The sequence below is a fragment of the Sebastes fasciatus genome, chromosome 5 (assembly GCF_043250625.1).
Source record: "Sebastes fasciatus isolate fSebFas1 chromosome 5, fSebFas1.pri, whole genome shotgun sequence".
Classification (NCBI taxonomy): Eukaryota; Metazoa; Chordata; class Actinopteri; order Perciformes; family Sebastidae; genus Sebastes; species Sebastes fasciatus.
In genome coordinates this window covers 37,589,416-37,610,241 of record NC_133799.1, presented here as the reverse complement: position 1 = coordinate 37,610,241, position 20,826 = coordinate 37,589,416, and the positions used below count along the sequence as shown (strand labels likewise).

The window sequence follows — 20,826 nt, the reverse complement described above, 5'->3', positions numbered from 1 at the left end:
TATTATACATATTACAACCTGGATTTTGGAGGTTGATATCGATATCGGTATTTGAGAGTTTAAAAAACATCTGTGTCCTATTTTCTACTTGTGTATATCCTAATGTAGATTTATAATGTAAAAATAATTTCCTTTACTCTGCACCATCTCTCAGTCGTCTGTTTCTTATGCTGCTCTGACATCTATTTATCAGGCTTATCTTACTAAGTCTTATCTTACTAAGTCTTATCTTACATGTATATAAACTGTGTATATAAAAGTAAACGTATTGGAGTTTGAAGTTTTAAATGTTTTTATTCTGAAGGCAAGTTTGCCAAACTTCCACCACCACCCCGGCGCCTCTGCATGACGACATAACTCCGCGCCAAACTAGTTAGCTAGCTGAATGACGGCTAGGATTACTCGAAGGAGCGGAGCCGACGTCACTTTACCCGGTACCGGACTAATCCTCACCTGGAACCCAGAGACAGCTGGTAGGATGTACACAGTATTGTGTGTTGGTGTCAGATGAGGAAGCATGACATGTTTGATATATCCGGTAACACCGCTGGACTCAACGGGGTGTCAGCAGCTAGCAAGCTAGCTAGCCGTTAGCATCGTGCCGTGGTGGTTCGGAGATCACGTCACGCCAAACCGCGTTCACAACTCTGTCAGTCCAGCAGCACCACCACGGCCTCGCTGCTCACTAAACCCGCACGCCTGTTAGGACAACAGTTGAGTCATGTAATGAACCAGCAACCACTCTTCCATTCGGCACACGTAGCATGCACCAAGTAGCACTCCTACTAGTAGTATTATTATGAGCTGTTAGTAGCAGGTTGGCCCATTGTTGGCACGTTCATGAGCAGTAGCGTCTGGCGTCAATGACAAATCACACGTTTAGTGACATTGTGTTGAGATCATGTGCTGTCCGATGAGCCAACTGGATGCCCAATTGACCTAGACTATAGAAGCTTCCACCAGGCTACTACATCTCACTCTGACACTTACTCTCTGTTGTCCATACACCAGGCAGCGTTAAACACACACGATGTTCATATGGGATTCCTATAGAAACGTTATTTTAAGTAACGGTACACAGACGTGAACCGATCGTAAAGCACAACGGTCCACTCTTAAAACATCCAAGGAAACACTGCCTCCTGGCTCTCTGGTTGCCATGCTACCAGCATGCTAAGCTAAAAGCAACCTGCTAACTTAGCGTTAGTTTATGGGAAATGATGTCAAGTTGAGAGTGACCTCTCAGTGGTGATCTGAAACGCATCTTAGCTTTGACACACAACTAGCTACCGTTAGTTGTCTGCTTCCTATCGTACTGTTTCATATACCAACATGGCTAATGTTAGCTAAGATGGCTAATGTTAGCTGGCAGCTGTTAGCATCACTAAGACAGTCATGCCCGAGGTTCTAGAAGATTCTACCAGCTGATGCTAAAGGGAGCTAAAGGGCTAAACTGAGTGTAACAACAGAGTGCTTCTGTGTGTCACACTGTGGTGGAAGAAGTATTTGGATCCTTTACTGAAGTAAAAGTACTAACACCAAAATACTCCACTACAAGTAAAAGTCCTGCATTGAAAAGCGTATAGAAGCAAAAGTATGTATCAGCCAAATGTCCTTAAAGTATGAAAAGAACAAATACTCAAGTCATTGTGCAGTATAATGTAGTTGAAGCACTGATTTAAATCAACTCTAAACTCTGTGTTTTAATATTAACTATATATTGTGTTTCTGGATTAATATTACTGCTGAATTAATGTGTGTGTTTCATTTTACTGCTGTAGATGTTCATGGTTGTGCTAATTTTAACTCCTTTATATACTGTTGCGTAGTTTAAGCTACAGTAATGCATCATGTTCTATAAGATCATCATGCTGTCATGTGAGAACTGCGTATCTCTAAAAAGCTCATAAAAACAGCCCTGTTTTTCAGCTGTGTGGCCATGCATTTTCCAGCTGATACAAGAGGCTTTTTAAAGAGTTTATTAATCTTTCATCCTTCAATTTATTACACACATTCAAAATCAACACATCTGGAGATACATGGTTTTCTCTGGACAGGAAGGGGATAAAAACTGTAAAGTAACTAAAGCTGTCAGACAGATTTTTTGTAGTGGAGTAAAAAGTACAATATCTCCCTCTGAGATGTAGTGGAGTAGAAGTATACAGTTGCATCAAATGGAAATACTCAAGTAAAGTACAGCCACAGAATGTGTAGTTAATATACTTAGTTACATTCCACCACCGGAAGGAGGTACATCTGATTTAACACTAAGTTTATAAGTAAGAGACATAATGACATGACTTAATAACTTGGCTAGCTAGATGACGTTCCTTCTTCTCGTTGCTGTTATTTTCAGGGTCTCTCTCCCTCAGTGACCACAGAGAGGTCTGAACCTCCGCCACCATGACAGACAACAAGCGTCTCGCTTTCTCCATCCTCCAGTTCCTCCATGATCAAGTCAAGTCAGGGAATCTGACCTCAGGCGCCCAGGAGAGTCTGGAAGGTGAGTCCTCCTCATGCAACAGGAAGCAGGGATAGGATACACGACTGGAAACAGCAGCGCACACAAAAACGGGTTGTAAATAGTTCATTTCAACGTGATGAATACCACCTGTTCACGAATAGGTGTTCATGTTGGTGAGATTTGATCATTAGCATACTTGATTCAGAGTGGATAAGAGTTGTTGGAACTACAGAAACAGCGTGAGACTTCTTCTCAAGTAAAATCATCAGCTGATCTCAAGTAAGTTTCAGGAGTCACATTCTCCCAGTTAAACTTTCATTCATCTCAGATCAATAACTTAAACTGATCAACTTCATATTTTTGAATCAGGACTGTCAGTATTTGGTACAAGTAGCTTGTGAAAAGTAAGTTTAGTATCTACAGCTGTAATTTCAACGTGTTGGAAACATATTCAATCAACATTTAAGTAAATATAAGTATCAGTTCAGACTTTGTATCAGCAGATAATCAATATTAAAGGGATAGTTTGGGTGTTTGGAGTGGGGTTGTATGAGGTATTTATCCATAGTCAGTGTATTACCTACAGTAGATGACGGACAGCACGCCCCAGTTTGGAGAAACAGACAGGAGTTACTACATGGAAGCAAAGCAATGTACTGCTGTGAACGGGAGCAGCAGCAAAACAGATTTAGGTCACCTAAAAGAAATGCTAACCTAAACAAATCAATATCAGTTTAAGTGTACGCTATATTTAGAATATTTTCACCACTTTACCTTGCTGTCAGACAGCCCTTTCCGACGAGGAACTGAAGCTGTTGCATCCATCTATGCTCTTGCCAGAGCCATCAGACTCCATTGAAAAAAAAAACTGTAATTTTACCTCGCAGAACACGGGGGGTTGCAGGTCACCGCTGAAATTGGTTAGTTTGTTTGTGCTATTGTGTGACTTTGGTGAATCCAAATTAACGAGAGTCACACAATAACACAATCCAGCAACTCCTGTTTTTTGCCACGTAAAGTTACTGATCTGTCAATTGATTAAAATATTTAATTGCGATTAATCACATGATTGTCCATAGTTAATCGCGATTAATCGCACATTTTGTATTTGTTTGAAATGTACTTTAAAGGGAGATTTGTCTAGTATCTGTATGTCAAATATGCTGCTTTACGCAATTGTATGTATATATTTATTATTGGAAATCAATAAACAACACAAAACAATGAGAAATAGTGTCCAGAAACCCTCACAGGTACTGCATTTAGTATAAAAAACAAAATGTGCGAAAATCATAACATGGCAAACTGCAGCCCAACAGGAAACAACAGCTGTCAGTGTGCTGACTTGACTATGACTTAATTTCATCCACATCTTGAGGTCAGAGGTCAAGGGACCCCTTTGAAAATGGCCATGGCGTTTTTTTTCCTTGCCAAAATTTAGCGTAAGTTTGGAGCGTTATTTAACCTCCTTCGTGTCAAGCTAGTATGACAATGGTTGTCTGCTACAACCTCCAGCGGCCCGTCAGAATCTGAAGAGGTTAATTAAAAATGGCAAGTTGCGTTAAAGAAATTAGTGGCGTTAAAATGCATTTGTGTTAACGCATTATTATCGCGTTAACTTTGACAGCCCTAAGGATAATTAATTTTTTCAATTGAGTGTGGTTGCTTTGGTGGGAGCATAGATAACGGCTTCAGTTCCCCGTTGGAAACACAGACTGAATATCTGTCGGACGGCAAGGTAAGCCAGTGAAAATATTCTAGATATAGCGTACACTTCAACTGAAATTGAGGAGGGCCTTTCTTTTAGGCGGGTAAAATACCTTTTGCTGCCGGCCGTATGGACACAACAGCTTCAGTTCCCCGTAAAAAATGGCTGTCTGACAGCAAGGTAAAGTGGTGAAAATATTCTAAATATAGCTACACATAAACTGATATTGATTTTTTTAAGGTGGGCCTTTCTTTTAGGTGTCTAAAATACACTTTGCCGCTGCTATCGTCCACAGCAGTACATTGCTTTGCTTCCGTGCGGTAACTCCTGTCTGTTTCTCCAAACTGCGGGCGTGCCGACAGTTATCTAAACTGATTATGGATAAGTACCTCATACAACCCCACTTCAAAACACCCAAACTATCCCTGGAAAGAGAGATAACTAGTTGCTCGGTGTGTTCAATCGTAAGGCAAAACGTGTCGGGTGCTCTTGGAAGACAGGGGAAAAAATCAGGATAAACAGGAAGGCAATCCAGCCACTCCAAAATATCAAAAAAGTAGCAACAAGGAAGAGATGTCTTCGTCAGGGCTTACAAACAAACAGACCAGGCGGATGTGGCCTCACCTACAGTATATGGTATCAACAACCAATGGGAAGCAATCACACGATCATCACGACATTTAGTACTCATGCTGAACAGATCAAATGCATAGTTAAAAACAACTGGGCCATCATTGAGAGCGACACTGTGTTGAGTCAAGACATCCATAGCTGTGATCATTTTTGTGATATAAATTGTGTCCCATCTGCCCCCAGATTCAACTAAGTGTTATTTTGCTGCCCAAAAGCCCAGATTTAAGTTAAAATGGAGACAAACCACTCGTGAAGACGTAACCATCAAGTGTTATGGTATTTTTACTTGATGAATAACTTATTGGACTCATCATAGTTTCTTTAGAGCGTTTATAAATTGAGTTTGTTGTTCTGCAGTTGCTGTTCAGTGTTTGGAGACAGCGTTTGAAATTTCGACTGACGACCAGACCCTCGCCGTCCCCATGACGTTACCGGAGATCTTTGCCTCAGCCACAGACGAGGTAAACAAGCCTTTGTGACTTTGACATGTAAAATCGAACGATACGTTTTTAAGGATAAAACCAGGACAGCTGTAGGTCTTGTTGGAGGTGTTATTGTGACATTTTTGAAGACATGATGAAGTATTTTGAGGCGGCGAGGTCTGACTTACAGTGTTTGTGTGTGTTTCAGCTTCCGGCTGAGTCGCATGTCAACAACAACTCGGCTCCCCCACAACCTCTAAACTCCCTCACTGAGGAACTGAGAGACGAGGCCGAGACGCTCAAAACTGACGGTGAGACGCCGACGAGGAGGAAGATGATCAGTATCTTTTAAAGTGGCTGTTGTTGTCTCTTTTCTGGACTTTATCTGTCAGTAATGAGGTGATATGGTTTGATCTGCAGGCAACGACCAAATGAAAGTGGAGAACTTTGCAGCTGCTGTTGAGTTTTACTCAAAGGCCATCGCCATCAACCCTCAGAACGCCGTCTATTACTGCAACAGGTCAGTGTGCCGTCAGGACTCTCTCATCACACGCTTCAATTTAAGGTGTTTAAATGTTTAGAACAAACTGATGCACCCTGTCTTCACGTCTAACAGTTTGAGTCCTTTTTATACCCCCGCGACAACGTAGTCGGGGGTATATAGCACATCGCATGTCTGTCCGTCCGTCCGTTCGTTCGTGTGTCACACTTTCATTTCCGGAGCAGAACTCAGAAACTATTTAACTTAGGAACTTCAAATTTGGTCTGATGGTTGACAGTGTGGTCTAGTTGTGCCTTTTGAGGGTTAGAAGTCCAGGGTGCCCATTAGCTAATTAGTCAATGCCCATTAATTCCATTAGTTCCAAAAGGGCAAAACCTTTGGTCCTACTTTAGTAGGGGTCAAGCGGTGAGCGGGGGTATATGAGCCATGCTCACTTTTGCCTTGTTTCTTTAGTATCTTAGTTTAATCTGTATTAGGACCTGTCTACGTGTATACAGATATTTTTAAACCCTCTGTTTAAAACTAAAATCTGTCTACACGACCTTCATTTTACAAAATGAAACTCAAACGCAGAAATGACTGCTCACCGTAATATTTACATGTCACCACAAGTTAAGGGTCAAGGAATCGTCACCAGCCTTCTCATTCCCTTTCCTTCGGCTTCATTAGTCAGTTGGATAAAGGTTATTGTTGGTGGGGGGCTGGGATTCCTGTCATCACTCTGCTGTCATCAACTCATCAAGTTGACATCCCCCCCCCTCAGTTTTACGCATCCACACCGACACAAAGTAACCAGAGTTTTCAAAAAATCGGCACCTTAGAAGGCGTTTTCGAAAATATCCGTTCTTGTGACCCAAAACTCTGTTTGCATGGACAAGAGACCAAAATGTAGAGGAAAATATCCTTTTTTAAAAATATCTGTATATGTCGGACCATATGATGGACCATCTTTGGAGTCGGGCCATAGTTGGCCCGACCCACCTCCAAGTGGGTTGCGGTGACGTCTAACCGACCGCGGCCAACCCGTGAAAACCCCCCCTTCTCCCCCTCAAACAAGAGTGTTGTTGTGAGACTCAACTCATGTCTGTGCAGGAGACCAGATAGAAAGACGTTGTGTGTTCAACTCTAGCCTCTAACTGAACCTCTGTGGTTTGAAGTTTAGCTTCTCTCCTGCTTCCCTGTTTATACTTTCAGATATCTGCTTTCTATATCACACAGTCTTGGTTCTCTGTCCCATTCAACAACACAGCATTGCAGACATCTTGGTGTCATTTTTGATCAAAACCTCAGCTTAGACAAACATGATAAATTGTTGATTCAATCCTGCTTTCATCATCTCAGAAACATTTCAAGGATTAGACCATCTCTTTCTCCCAAAAACCTGGAAACCATAATTCACGCCTTCATAACTAGTAGATTAGATTACTGTAATTCCTTGCTCCCTGGCATCAGCAAAAAATCCCTCTCCCGCCTCCAGCTCATTCAAAACTCTGCAGCTAGGATTTTGATCCAAATAAGGAAACATGACCACATTTCACCGATCCTGGCTTCCTGTTGCTTTTAGAATTGATTTTAAAATATTACTGATTACAATGCCCTGAGAGGCCTCGCCCCAAGTTATTTAGCGGATCTATTATTGCCCTAAAGCCCTTCCAGCACTCTGGGATCCTCAAACGCGTCATACCTTGTGGTTCCAAAGTCCAGATTAATACACAAAGGTGACCGAGCCTTTGCAGTCAGGGCACCTAGACTATGGAACGACCCACAGGGCTGCAAACTCTGTCGCGTCTTTTAAATCACTTTTAAAAACTCACTTTTTTAGAATGGCTTTTCTCTGATTTTATTTATGTTTTATGACATTTTACTTGTTTTACCCTTTAGGTTTTTATGTGTTTAGTTATTGGCTATTTTAGTACCTTTTGATATCCCTGTTTTAAATGTGTTCTGTTTTTATTGTAAAGCACTTTACTTTTTGCTATATAAATAAAGATTATTATTATTATTATATTTATTTTACGGTTTCGCTTTCCGCTGTACTGTAGTGGCATTAAGTTGCTGCTTATGAAAACCCAACTTTTCCTTATTTTGCTGCTTCATAACAAAAGCTTTTAAATAACAAAATAACGGGGGGCTTTTATTGTGAAGAATTCATAGGAAATTAAATGCGTTTATCACCGAAATAGCAGAACTTTGTTAGCGGCTATTCTCCTTTGAAACTACTAATACTTTGTTTGATTTATACATGTTTTGTATCTATTATTTTTGTGGGATAAAATCTTTGAAAATCAATAAAAATTATTTACAAAAAAAAAAAAAAAAACTACTAATACTGCAGGGAGGAAGAGTACAAGCAGCAAATACAACGCGGGACTTTTATTGTGAAAAATGTATAGGAAATTAAATTTGTTTATCACCAAATTAGCGGAGCCCTATTCTTCGCTAAAACTACTAATACTGCAGGGAGGAAGAGTACAAGCAGCAAAAATAACTGGGGACTTTTATTGTGAAATGTGTTTATCCACCATTTTACAGCCGCTTATATGACCACTAGTAACAGCCATGGTTACACACACCTTCAAGCGGGTAGTCCTGTTGTAATGGAGATCCAAATCCAGCCATGCTGGGATGATGCACCGAGTCAAACCAAGCCAGCACATGTGTATGGAAAAGGGGCTTTAATGTAATTTAGAGGCACAGTTTGCATTGTAATCCAAGGCGGCAAATATGAACCACAACTCAGGATCATCCAGCCACTACTTACTTATTTATCAGACAACATCAGGGTCCTCAATTATTTTGCAAATGGTAGCGAGCAGCTTGGACTGCCTCAGTACACTGAAAATGGGCGAATACATCTGGATAAGACAAGGTAGGCTAGTGTAGAGGTGTTTGTGTGGACTTGAGAAGAGAATAATGAATGAGCAGATCATCATCACACTTGCAATCCACTTCCAGATGTGATATGATTGAAGTGTTTTCAATGTGCATTCACACCTGAATGACGTTTTTCCTCATCATTTTGTTTTATTCTTGTATTAAAAAAAAACCTCTTGAAGTGAACGCAAAGTTGAGGAGTTGATGTGGTGTTTTGTGTGTGTGTGTGTGTGTGCAGGGCTGCAGCGTACAGTAAACTAGGGAACTATGCTGGAGCGGTGCAGGACTGTGAACAGGCCATCCGCATCGACCCAAACTACAGTAAAGCCTACGGGAGGATGGGGTAAGAAAACTACTGCTACCCTCTGAATAAACTCAGTGTTTTACAGCTTCTGTACTCCTGAAATGCAGCAGCTGTTTTCAAGCTTACTTCCTCAGTTGGCTGTAAATCTCCTTCTGTCCTCTAGCAGCTGTAAAAGTGTACAAGATAAAAGATAATGGCTGAGGTATAATAATATCTGGAAGTCTGTAGGCCACATTCTCTGCATTAAGGTTTGTTTATACTCGCACGAGGCACCGTGGTGCGGGCCTCCAGAGATAGCGCACATGCTACGAGCACGCACGAAGGCGTAAATGCTCAACGCATTGTTCGTTGCAATATTCTCCGAAACGCCAGAGGGCATACAAACAAAATATTCTGTGAAGAGGCAAGAAGTCAACAAGTGTTACCGGCAAAACGCCATAAACCAAACTCCTCATTGCCGGGGAGGAATGTTAATTAACTGTAATCTCATATCTCATATGCATGGACATATTTTATTGCGTTTTATGCAATCCCTGTACAGAAAGGAGTCAAGTATTAAATGTATTATAATGAAATGAAGGTTGAAAGGTTTATTATCCTGTAAACAATTCAGTAATATTATAATACAGTATAAATATTTACTCAAATGTAGATTTCTAAGCTCTTCTGCTTTTAAAGAATTTAGCCGTCTTTCTAATTCATGATTTTATTTCTTAATTTAAAGGGGAACTACATCCATTTTCAAAATGTATACATGTTATTCCTATGGTCTAAGACAGTCAAAGAATTATTAGTTAATATGAACAACTCTCCCAAATCCAAAAGCCAGAGTGCTAAAACTCAAACTTGTGATGTCATAGGGTATGAAGTGTGGAACCGCTCCATAGACGATGAATTGGGAGAGATGTTCTAGATGACACTGAGAGCAGCCAGGGGAATGTTATGAGTATATGGGAACATGTTCTGTTTCACAACTGACAACTCTACAATAGAATAAAGCTCATTTGGGTATAAAAAAGAAAACAACACAAAGTCAGTCTCCCATTCATTGTCTATTGAGCAGCTCCACACTTTATACCCTATGACATCACAAGTTTTGAGACTTACTTCTCTGGTTTCTGGCTTTGAGAGAGAGGAGTTCATGTTCACACGTATTGATCGAACTTTCCTCGGCCATGGGAATAACATATTGGAATTCTTAATTTAGGTGGTGTTCCCCTTTAAGTTATTTGCTTTTATCTTATCATGTCTGAAAAGCCCCACGTGTGCAGCGGGTGCCCAGTTCCAAAAATTCTGAGGTGCACGACCAAGGGCTGCAACAGCCTTGTGGAGCCTTTGCACTTTACACACATTTGCACAATACGCGATGATGTCATTTTTGGCTCACACGCCCTCGCGCTGGGGACACTACGGCGACTATAAACCCGGCTTTAGAAAATTAAAAATGAGATACCTTTGTCAGAAGACATCACACTGAGGCGTTGTGTGCTTTCAACTTAGAGCAACAGAAGGAATGATTAATTGGTTGATATTTTATAGAGGCGAGTGTCTCGATTTAAAGTCCTGATGTGTTCTCTGTCATCTCATTGTGTTTCAGTTTGGCTCTGGCCAGCCTCAACAAACACACAGAAGCAGCTAGTTACTATAAGAAAGCTCTGGAGCTCGACCCCGACAACGACACCTACAAAACCAACCTGAAGATTGCGGAGGAGAAGATGGAAACGTCCAGTCCAGTAAGAACAGAACAGAAGAAGAAGGTTTTTCAGACCAGTGATGTAGTGACGAGCCTGTCTTTATCTCTCTCTCTTTGTGTCAGACAGCAGGGATGGGCGGAGTAGATCTGGCCGGTCTGCTCAGTAACCCCGGCTTCATGAACATGGTGAGAGCCCACGCTCTGTTTCTCTTCATCTGTCACCATCATTGAAAATACATGAAGCAGAAAGGAGGGTGTTATTAGAAAGCACAACACATAAATCAGCTGGTGGATTAGTCTGTAAGATAAGATACAATAAACCTTTTATTGATCCCTAAAGGGGAAATGTGGTTGTTGCAGCAGCACAAAGACAGAAATAAGAACAGATAAATAGGGAAGTAATATTCTAATAGTAAGACGTAGATCCAGCTAGAATAAGAGTAGAAATATAAACTATACAAGAGCAATTTAAAGTTAGGTAAAGTGACTCAGTGATGTTAATAGCAGCGGGTCTAGTATACATTTAAACAGGTACACCAGAATAATATATAATGTGATTAAGTAGTGATACTGAAGCTTGATGTATGTTTGACACATCGGCTAGGGTCGTGAGTGTCATCAGACATACCCCGTCACGGGGGTCCCATACGGCGAGTTTTTTGGACACGTGACATGTTCAATATTAATAAACTTTGAATAAACAAGCAAACAGTGCTGTGCAGCTGCGGGAGCGGGTCTTCATGGTTATGCAGCGGACTGAGGCGTCTGCAGCGGGCTGCTGGATGCTGGATGTACCAACGTTTCAAGCAAACTCTCCCTCTCTTCCCCGGAGTCAACGACCAATGAGCAGTTCTCAACAACGTTACAAGCAGCAATTCCCGGCCGGGAGCTAAGCCCTCTCTGAACGGGCACGCCCCGAACAGGCAGTGCACTAGTTGTATATTATGTAGTAAGACAGTATAACATATTAACATAATGATACAGTATAGTATAGTATAGTATAGTATAGTATAGTATAGTATAGTATAGTATAGGATATAAGATATAGTAAAAGGTGCAATGGACTAATAATAGTAATATAGTATGACATAGTAAAATACAGCAGTATAACATAGAATATCAAATATAATATTTCTAGTATTGTACAGTATAGCATGGTATAATAAATAATAATAATAGTCTGTAGTTTATTATATTATTTACCTTGTTATGTTTTTTTTTTTTTTTTTATTCTAAAATAATCTTTTGGTATCAGCCTCTAAGTCCCAGTATGGTTCAGGCTCTACTCAGAATGGAAGTGGACAAAATGATTAGAAACACCTCATTATAATGCAGTTTACTACTTCTTCTGTTTTTTCTGCTGTACATCCTGTTTGACTGCTGCTCAGTGAGCCATGATCAAGTTTTATTGAATATCTAAACATCTGTCTCCCTGCAGGCGTCCTCTCTGATGAACAATCCTCAGGTTCAGCAGCTGTAAGTTGATTTTAGTTTCTCTCGCCAGTTTCTTCCTCTCTGGTTTTTGTTGAGGGTAACTTCCTGTCTCCTCTCTCTCTCTTTGCCAGGATGTCGGGGATGATGTCAGGAGCGTACGGTGGGATGCCAGGAGGAGGAGGAGGAGGAGGAGGAGGGGGAATGCCAGGAGGAATGCCAGGGGGAATGCCAGCAGGAATGCCAGGAGGAATGCCAGGAGGAATGCCAGGAGGAATGCCAGGAGGAATGCCAGGAGGAATGCCAGGAGGAATGCCAGGAGGAATGCCAGGAGGCCTAGGAGGAGGGCTAGGAGGAGGACTAGGAGGAGGGCTAGGAGGAGGACTAGCAGGAGGACTAGGAGGAAGTGCGGCGCCCCCTGGAGGCGCTGCAGCTGGCGGAGATTTATCAGGACTGATCCAGGCGTACGTACCTCAGCAGAGGGATCATACTGACATTTATTTGACATGTTGTGGTCGGTCGGTTGGAGGATAAATAAAGTGCTGGGAGTCTGATGTTTTGTGCGGTTTGTTTTGCAGAGGTCAGCAGTTTGCTCAGCAGATGCAGCAACAGAACCCTGAACTCATCGAACAGCTGAGGAGTCAAATCCGCAACCGAACGCCCAGCGCTGGAAACGAGGAGCAGCCATGACACTCAGATACAGTAAATACACTCACTCATTACTGTCAGCCACATTAGTTTCCTCTCTCAGGTCTGTCTGTCCTGGTTGTGCTCCTGTCGCGCCTACCGTTACTAAGCAACCAAAACCTGCGTGCTGCAATGACAATGATGATGAAGTTGCAGTAATTTAGCAGTAAAAGGACTGGAGGCTTACAGAGAGAGGGGAAATGATAGTGGCATCATCAATGTGTGAAAAACATGTAAAATGTCACAGAATGTTGCATGTTTTTGGGATACAGTGTAAATATAGTGAGAAGTGAAACGTCTTCAAGAACCTAAACCAAGTCCAGTTGCTTTATAAAATGTTGAACTATGTTGTACGTATGGAGCTGTAATGTATGCAAAAATATACAGACAACATACAGATTTACAGAATCTATCAATCAACATGAACCTTTTTTCCTCTCTGTCTACAGAACCCATTTATCATATATCAGACTACATATTGCCATCTACTATGATAATATAGGCTACATTTACAAACGGATAGACACTTCTGAAGACTGACATGTATATTTCACTCACTTCACCATCCCAGCAAAGAGCTGCTTCATATAGTAGACCTATTAAAGTTGTTCTGCTGTGCATGTAGCAACTGTTGGATAGTAGGGGTGGAACGGTTCACAAAGATCACGGTTTTGGGGTCACGGTTTTCGGTTTGGTTCGGTACATTTATACAGCGAGGAGGTCATGTTCTGATTTCAACATGCTTTTCATTTATTTGGCAAAAATAAGTTAACAAATGTTTGCCTTAACAAAAGTATGGCTTCCATAAGGAACATAAACTCTTCTTCATTGTCAAATCTGAATTGAAAGAATAGGTCTTCTACAGTCATTAGTGCAAACAAAAAATGCAACTTTGTTATTTTCATATAAATATGATGTAATTATAGACTAAGGCCATCAACATAAATTGAAGCATAAGCTCAACCAGAACTATATTCAAAAACAACAACAGTTTAACATACAGTATGTCTCAACTCCCTGATTATCAGCTCTTAATTGAAAGATTAGTTTTTCCACTCATAAAGTGCAGTATTTGGAGGAATACGGTTGGATTTCTGTACCACTGTGTTATTTAAAAAGAATGAATAAATATAAAACACATTACAGGGATTGTGCTGCTGGAATTACTGTGTTGCTTAAGTGTCGGCGAGAGGGAATATTATAGCGCAGCTGAAGTAACGTTACGTTAATCATATGCTGAAATCCAGCGTCCTCCACGACTGCATCAGGCTGCATATCTTTCACTATAAACCTCCCCGATGCTGTAGTTGTGTTTGTTGCCCTGTCTGAATCTGCATGTAGAGGCTGTTTAAATGCTGCGGGACGATTGTTGCTCTTTCCTACCCGGAGTGTTGCTGCTAGCATCAACCACACGTGTTGCACAGTGCTCACACAGGCGCCGTTTTATCCACCACTTTTTTCCATCATTTTCATGGTAACACTAAATCCGTAATGCTCCATACAGCAGAGCCAAACGATGCTGGTGGATCCTCTAACTGTACTTTATCGTGGCTGCTCGCCATTTCCTTATCTGACTCACAGCCGCACTCGCCACTTCATCTGTGCCAACTGACAAGGAAGTTGGGTCACGCGTCATATCTTTGGGGTATAACACCTGCGCAGTAAAATCTGGTCTGCACTCACCGAAATTGAGCCAATAGCAACGCACGACCACAGCTTCAGTTACACCGCGCATGTGTTAAACCCCGTACCTCAAGACCCATGTCCACCCGTGTCCCAGCCTCCTTCCATAGGCCTTGATTTGTAGTGTGACAATAAACGGGAGCCAAACTCTACATGAAAAAAATACACAATCGGCCTCATAACTTATTTCAAATTAACCAAACGATTCATACACGACCCGAACCGTGACTAGTGAACCTGAATGGTTCGGGTTTTACCTGAACCGTTCCATCCCTATTGGATAATGGAAGAGCTTGTCCTGATGTAATAAAATGAGTTTATATTTCATTTAGTTTGATAATTGCTTGATAATGTAATGAACTGGTACTGGGTTTGTTACTTTATAACCAAGAGAACAGGCGACAGATGGATCTGTTTGCAGATTGATTTTGAAAGATAAAAAGTTAAAAGGGTAACGTTATAAATAGAAGATGTGCAAACACGCTTCAAAAACAGATGCGCGTACAGCTGGTGGTACTGTGAGGTAGTCGGCTTGTTATTAACACGGTGTGTTTCCGTGTAACGTATCGGCGGATGTCTCTCTCATTTAGCAGCTTTGTTATGTCTGTATAACGTTACACTACGTTGTCTCTCATCGTCCCGTCATCAACCGCTTTTTTTCGTCCTTATCGCGGACGGTCAGGAGCTCCCGCACATCAAAGTTTCGCCACACATCCGCATTGTTCTCGTCCGTTGTTCACCTCCGGTGTGTCTGAAAACATTCCTGCTGCCGTCGCCCTGTGTGTTTTGGAGCCACGGCGACCTTTGACAGTTACATCACGGACTGCTACGGCGACCTGTGACAGTTACATCGCGGACTGCTACGGCGACCTGTGACAGTTGCGTCACGGACTGCTACGGCGACTTGTGACAGTTGCGTCACGGACTGCTACGGCGACCTGTGACAGTTGCGTCACGGACTGCTACGGCGACCTGTGACAGTTCGGACTGCTACGGCGACCTGTGACAGTTACGTCACGGACTGCTACGGCGACCTGTGACAGTTACGTCACGGACTGCTACGGCGACCTGTGACAGTTACGTCACGGACTGCTACGGCGACCTGTGACAGTTACGTCACGGACTGCTACGGCGACCTGTGACAGTTACGTCACGGACTGCTACGGCGACCTGTGACAGTTACGTCACGGACTGCTACGGCGACCTGTGACAGTTACGTCACGGACTGCTACGGCGACCTGTGACAGTTACGTCACGGACTGCTACGGCGACCTGTGACAGTTACGTCACGGACTGCTACGGCGACCTGTGACAGTTACGTCACGGACTGCTACGGCGACCTGTGACATTTACGTCACGGACTGCTACGGCGACCTGTGACAATTACATCACGGATTGCGCGCCCTCATTTGCAACCGAATAGGTTTGTCCCGCCCTGTTTGTTAGCGACCCTGGTCCGTGCCATTCATATAGAAATCGACCCTGGTCTGACCCACCACTCGACCTGGGTCGCAAAGGAGTCGATCAACGCGGGTTAACCCTTTCATACACACAATCAACCCTGGTTCAACCCAGGTCAAGTCCTCGGTGTGAAAGGGGTATGTGTCAGTCTAGCTGACCTTTCAACTGGATTTTGTGACGTCCTCGGTCAGAAAGGATGAAGCAAGTAAATAGTCCGTGGAGCAGATCATAAAGCTCTGGGTAGACTGAAATTAACGGGGGGGAAAAAAAGATATCTGCTGCTGGTGTGATCGGTTGTTCCCCGTCACATGACATGCGCTGCAGTGTTCCAAAAGTTGAACTATTATTATTTATCTCAGAGCGCAGCCATCGTGCCCCGAAAAATAAGCGCTTGGGAACGCTTGCGCGCCGCAACGCGGCGTGTGTACAGCCCCTTAGCCTATCAGCACCAGATTTATCGTTATCAGTATATATGTGAGGTCATCAGTAAGATATGTTTGAAGTCAAAAAGTAATTTAAAATGGCTTCAAGTAACACTTACAAGTTGATTTTTAGACTGATTGATTTGACTGACTGAAATGTCCCACACATATGTGGGTCACTATTCCTTAAGGGTTAGGTGATAAGTGATCATGTTTGTGTTATGTGTTTATTATCATCTGATAAAAATAGATATCACTAACCAGCATCAGACCAATCTTGTTTCTGTATTTTCCCCAAATGAATCCAGTTTTTCACTGTAGATATGTTGACTAGTTATTGGTAGAACTAAATGATGCTCTCTTCCAGCTTTTATTGCAGTGCAACGCAGCACGACTCAATCCTTTTCTTCCTGTGGAAGCACTGATATCACTTGATCCTGACATCACTTGAACTGTAATAATAAAGTAATACAACTTTATTTAAGACCACTTCATCCAGCTGGTTCAGTTTCTTTTTCTGCAACATTGTGAAAAGACCAGATTTCAGATTTTACTTTTATTTTGGCAGTGATTAATGTTTCACTTCCTGTCTCTGTTTCAGGTTGGACAGGTTTGCGTGCAGAGAAGAAGAGCTGATTTGGATCATTTATAACTCGAAGGACTAAAAGGAAGGGTTTTTTTCAGTTTTGTTTTTTTTTCTTCCCCCCATCACTGAATAATTCCTGCACGAGAGAACGAGGGGCTCCCGCTTCATTCAGGAGCCGCATCACCAAAAACAACAAACATCCACTTCCTGCGGCTCTGTGTGGTTTTTAGGAAGAACATTTTGACTTTAACACTTTGATATCAAACACAGATTAATTCTATTAAATAAATAACGCTCTAATAGGAACACGGATGTTAAACAACAGAGTTTAAAAAGCTTGAAATTTCTTCTTAAAACTACACAGTGTAACTTTAAATGTTTTGTCCAGTACCCTGTTTATTGATGGATGTGTGTGTAAGTGAGTGAATGAGTGAGTGAGTGAGTGAGTGAGTGAGTGAGTATCAGGGTTAATTTAGTGTGTGTGGCAGGTTGAGCTGTGAGGAGGCAGAGAGCTGTTCAAAACACAGTCTGACAATTAAAAAGAGCATCTCAACATTTTACACCCTCCTCCTGTCTGACGTCTGGTGATTCGGTTTGGACAGTTTGTTTTCCTTATCAGCAGCTTCACAGAAAAACTGTTTCACTGACTCAGAGGTGTACTCCACACTGAGGTGTTTAAGCGTCGCTAAAAGTAAACACACACATTTAATTAAAGAACTAGGGCTGTCAAAGTTAATGCGATAATAACTTTTGAAGGCAAATTTTTTTTTAGCGCCACTAATTTCTTTAAAGCATTAATGCAACTTGTGATATTTAGGTTGTAGCTAGAGTGAAGATATTGGTATCATATGAAAATAAGGCATCCATTGGTACCAACCATGTCATACTAGCTTGTGTCAAAGAAGGCTAAATAACATATTGATGCTTCTGATTCTGTTCTGTGCAGCAAACAGTTGGTGAAGTTACACATTCATATTGGTAGAAAGAATCATGTCTACAGAAACAAACTTTAAATAAAGTAGGAACTGAAGTTAAAGGTTGTTGTTGCTGGTTGGGTCTAAGATCAAGGAGCAGCCAAACAGGAAACAAACAGATGTTGTAGAAATATTATTTGCAAGGTGGTGTGGAGAGTTTCTATAAACTCAATCGGTACATGTGTACAAGAATCTGAAAATGTGTACCCAAATAACTGAACGTTTGTACCTATAGGGCTGTCAAAGTTAACGCGATAACGCGTTAGCATAAATTTGTTTTATGCCACTAATTTCTTTTACACAACTTGTGATTTTTAGATTGTAGTAGGCTCAGTTTTAAAGCTAGAGTGAAGATGATGATGAAACTAGAAAACAAAGGAATCCATCGGACCAACCATGTCATACTAGCTTGTTGAGAAGGAGGCTAAATAACGCTCCAAACTTACGCTAAATTCTGGTGAGGAAAAACTGTCATGGCCATTTTCAAAGGGGTCCCTTGACCTCTGACCTCCAGATCAGTGAATGTAAATGAGTTCTATGGGTACCCACGAGTCTCCCCTTTACAGACATGCCTGCTTTATGATAATCACATGCAGTTTGGGGCAAGTCATAGTCAAGTCAGCACACTGACACACTGACAGCTGTTGTTGCCTGTTGGGCTGCAGTTTGACATGTTATGATTTGAGCATATTGTTTTATGCTAAATGCAGTACCTGTGAGGGTTTCTGGACAATATCTGTCATTGTTTAGTGTTGTTAAATGATTATATAAATAATAATAGCGCCAATAAGAAATAAGAAATATATACATGCATTTGCATAAAGCAGCATATTTGCCCACTCCCATGTTGATAAGAGTATTAAATACTGGACAAATCTCCCTTTAAGGTACATTTTGAACGGATAAAAAATGTGTGATTAATTTGCGATTAATCGCTTTTAACTATGGACAATCATGGAATTAATCAAGATTACATATTTGAATTGATTGACAGCCCTATAAATAACCCAACAGTGTTCCTAACTCCCAGGTCAGTGGTTCTCATCCTGTTTTCCTTGCCTCCTTCCATATGAAGCAACATCTCTTTGCAATCCTTCCTCACAGGTTTCATGTCTTTATGCTGTGAGCAGTTATATCCTCCTCTCAGATTCTTTTTTTTTTAATCATTTTTGCCCAGAGCAAGACAGCTCCCCTTAAATCCTCCACTGGAGAGACAATCACGGACAAGAACCAGCAGATGGAGAGATGGGTGGAACATTACTCTGACCTCTACTCCAGACAGACCATCGTGTCTTCCTCAGCCCTTGACTCCATTGCGTACCTACCAACTATGGAGGAGCTAGATGCAGAGCCAACCCTAGAGGAGCTCAGCAAGGCCATAGACAGCTTGGCCGCAGGAAAGGCACCAGGCAGTGATAGGATCCCCCCAGACCTGATAAAGCACTGTATGACCACCCTACTGCCTCCACTGCACGAGGTCCTGTGTCAGTGCTGGCAGGAAGGCGCTGTTCCACAGGACATGAGAGACGCCAAGATCATCACCCTTTATAAGAACAAGGGTGAGAGAAGCGACTGTAATAACTACAGAGGCATCTCCCTCCTCAGCGTCGTTGGCAAAGTCTACGCCTGAGTCATCTTGGCTCGCCTGCAGAAGCTGGCCGATCGCGTCTACCCAGAGTCGCAGTGTGGCTTCCGACCCAAAAGGTCAACAGTAGACATGATCTTTTCCCTCCGTCAACTCCAGGAGAAGTGCAGAGAACAGCAGATGCCCCTGTTTGTCGCTTTCATAGACCTGACCAAGGCTTTTGACCTGGTCAGCAGGGAAGGTCTTTTCCAGATTCTCACAAAGATAGGGTGCCCACCAAAACTGCAGAGCTTAATAGAATCCTTCCACAACAACATGAAGGGGACAGTGCAGTTCAACGGCAGTTCCTCCGAGCCCTTTGACATACACAGTGGTGTCAAGCAAGGCTGCGTCCTTGCTCCCACACTCTTTGGGATCCTCTTCTCTCTGCTCCTGAAGCATGCCTTTGGCGCCGCAACAGAGGGAGTCTACCTCCACACCAGATCAGACGGCAAGCTTTTCAACCTCGCCCACCTTAGAGCGAAGACCAAAGTCCGTGTAGCGCATCATTAGAGACATGCTGTTTGCCGATGACGCAGCTGTTGTTACCCACACTCAGCAAGAACTTAAGACACTGATGGATCACTTTTCCCAGGCCTGCAAAGACTTCGGATTGACCATCAGCCAGAAGAAAACAAATGTCCTGGGACAAGACACCGAGGCTCCACCAGTTATTACCATCGACAACTATGAACTGGATGTTGTCCAACAGTTCACCTACCTCGGGTCGACTATTAGCGACAACCTTTCCCTGGACATGGAAATCGACAAGAGGATTGGGAAGGCAGCAACAACACTCGCCCGCCTCTCCAGGCGAGTGTGGGAAAACAGCAAGCTAACAGTTAAAACCAAGATGGCAGTATACAACGCCTGTGTCGTCAGTACACTGCTGTACGGCAGCGAGACGTGGACAACCTACAGCAGACAGGAGAGACGACTCAACTCCTTTCATCTAAGAAGCCTCCGCCGCATCCTGGGCATATCCTGGCAAGACAAAATAAGCAACACCGAGGTTCTGACCCGCGCTGGCCTCACCAGCATGCACACTCAGCTCAGACAGCTCAGACAGTGCAGGCTGCGCTGGCTGGGCCACGTATGTCGCATAGAGTATGGTCGCATCCCCAAACGCCTCCTCTATGGAGAACTGGCAACTGGGAGCAGACCAACAGGCCGCCCCCACCTGCGCTTCAAAGATGTCTGCAAGCGAGACATGAAGGCCCTAGACATCGACACCAAGTCCTGGGAGGCTCTTGCAGTTGACCGCACAAGGTGGAGAAGTACCTTGCACCAACACCTAATGACGGGAGAACAAAAACTTAAGGACACAGCGGCAGACAAGAGGGGCCCGCAGGAAAGAA

The 20,826-nt window shown here is 42.6% G+C and overlaps 1 protein-coding gene across 2 annotated transcripts; it reads left to right on the top strand.

Moving 5' to 3' along the window:
- The first annotated feature begins 337 nt into the window (after nt 1-337).
- sgta (small glutamine rich tetratricopeptide repeat co-chaperone alpha) lies at nt 338-17,437 on the top strand. Of its 2 annotated transcripts, XM_074636938.1 has the most exons (13): nt 338-473; nt 2,357-2,503; nt 5,163-5,266; nt 5,436-5,538; nt 5,648-5,747; nt 8,842-8,946; nt 10,505-10,640; nt 10,724-10,786; nt 12,039-12,076; nt 12,166-12,216; nt 12,256-12,495; nt 12,610-12,733; nt 16,886-17,437. In XM_074636938.1, the coding sequence occupies exons 2-12, from the start codon at nt 2,404-2,406 to the stop codon at nt 12,719-12,721; spliced, it is 1,152 nt and encodes a 383-aa protein (XP_074493039.1). In that variant the 5' UTR covers nt 338-473; nt 2,357-2,403; the 3' UTR covers nt 12,722-12,733; nt 16,886-17,437. The 2 variants fall into 2 exon arrangements, with proteins under 2 accessions (XP_074493039.1, XP_074493038.1); XM_074636937.1 differs by having other exon boundaries at nt 12,166-12,495.
- Nucleotides 17,438-20,826: the final 3,389 nt, after the last annotated feature.

What these genes read in the sequence shown, in the direction of transcription:
- sgta (XM_074636937.1), top strand. Translation starts at nt 2,404, where the DNA reads ATGACAGACAACAAGCGTCTCGCTTTCTCCATCCTCCAGTTCCTCCAT. An exon ending in CGAGACGCTCAAAACTGACG is followed by an intron (nt 5,539 to 5,647) that starts GTGAGACGCCGA and finishes TTTGATCTGCAG; the next exon opens with GCAACGACCAAATGAAAGTG. An exon ending in AGATGGAAACGTCCAGTCCA is followed by an intron (nt 10,641 to 10,723) that starts GTAAGAACAGAA and finishes TCTTTGTGTCAG; the next exon opens with ACAGCAGGGATGGGCGGAGT.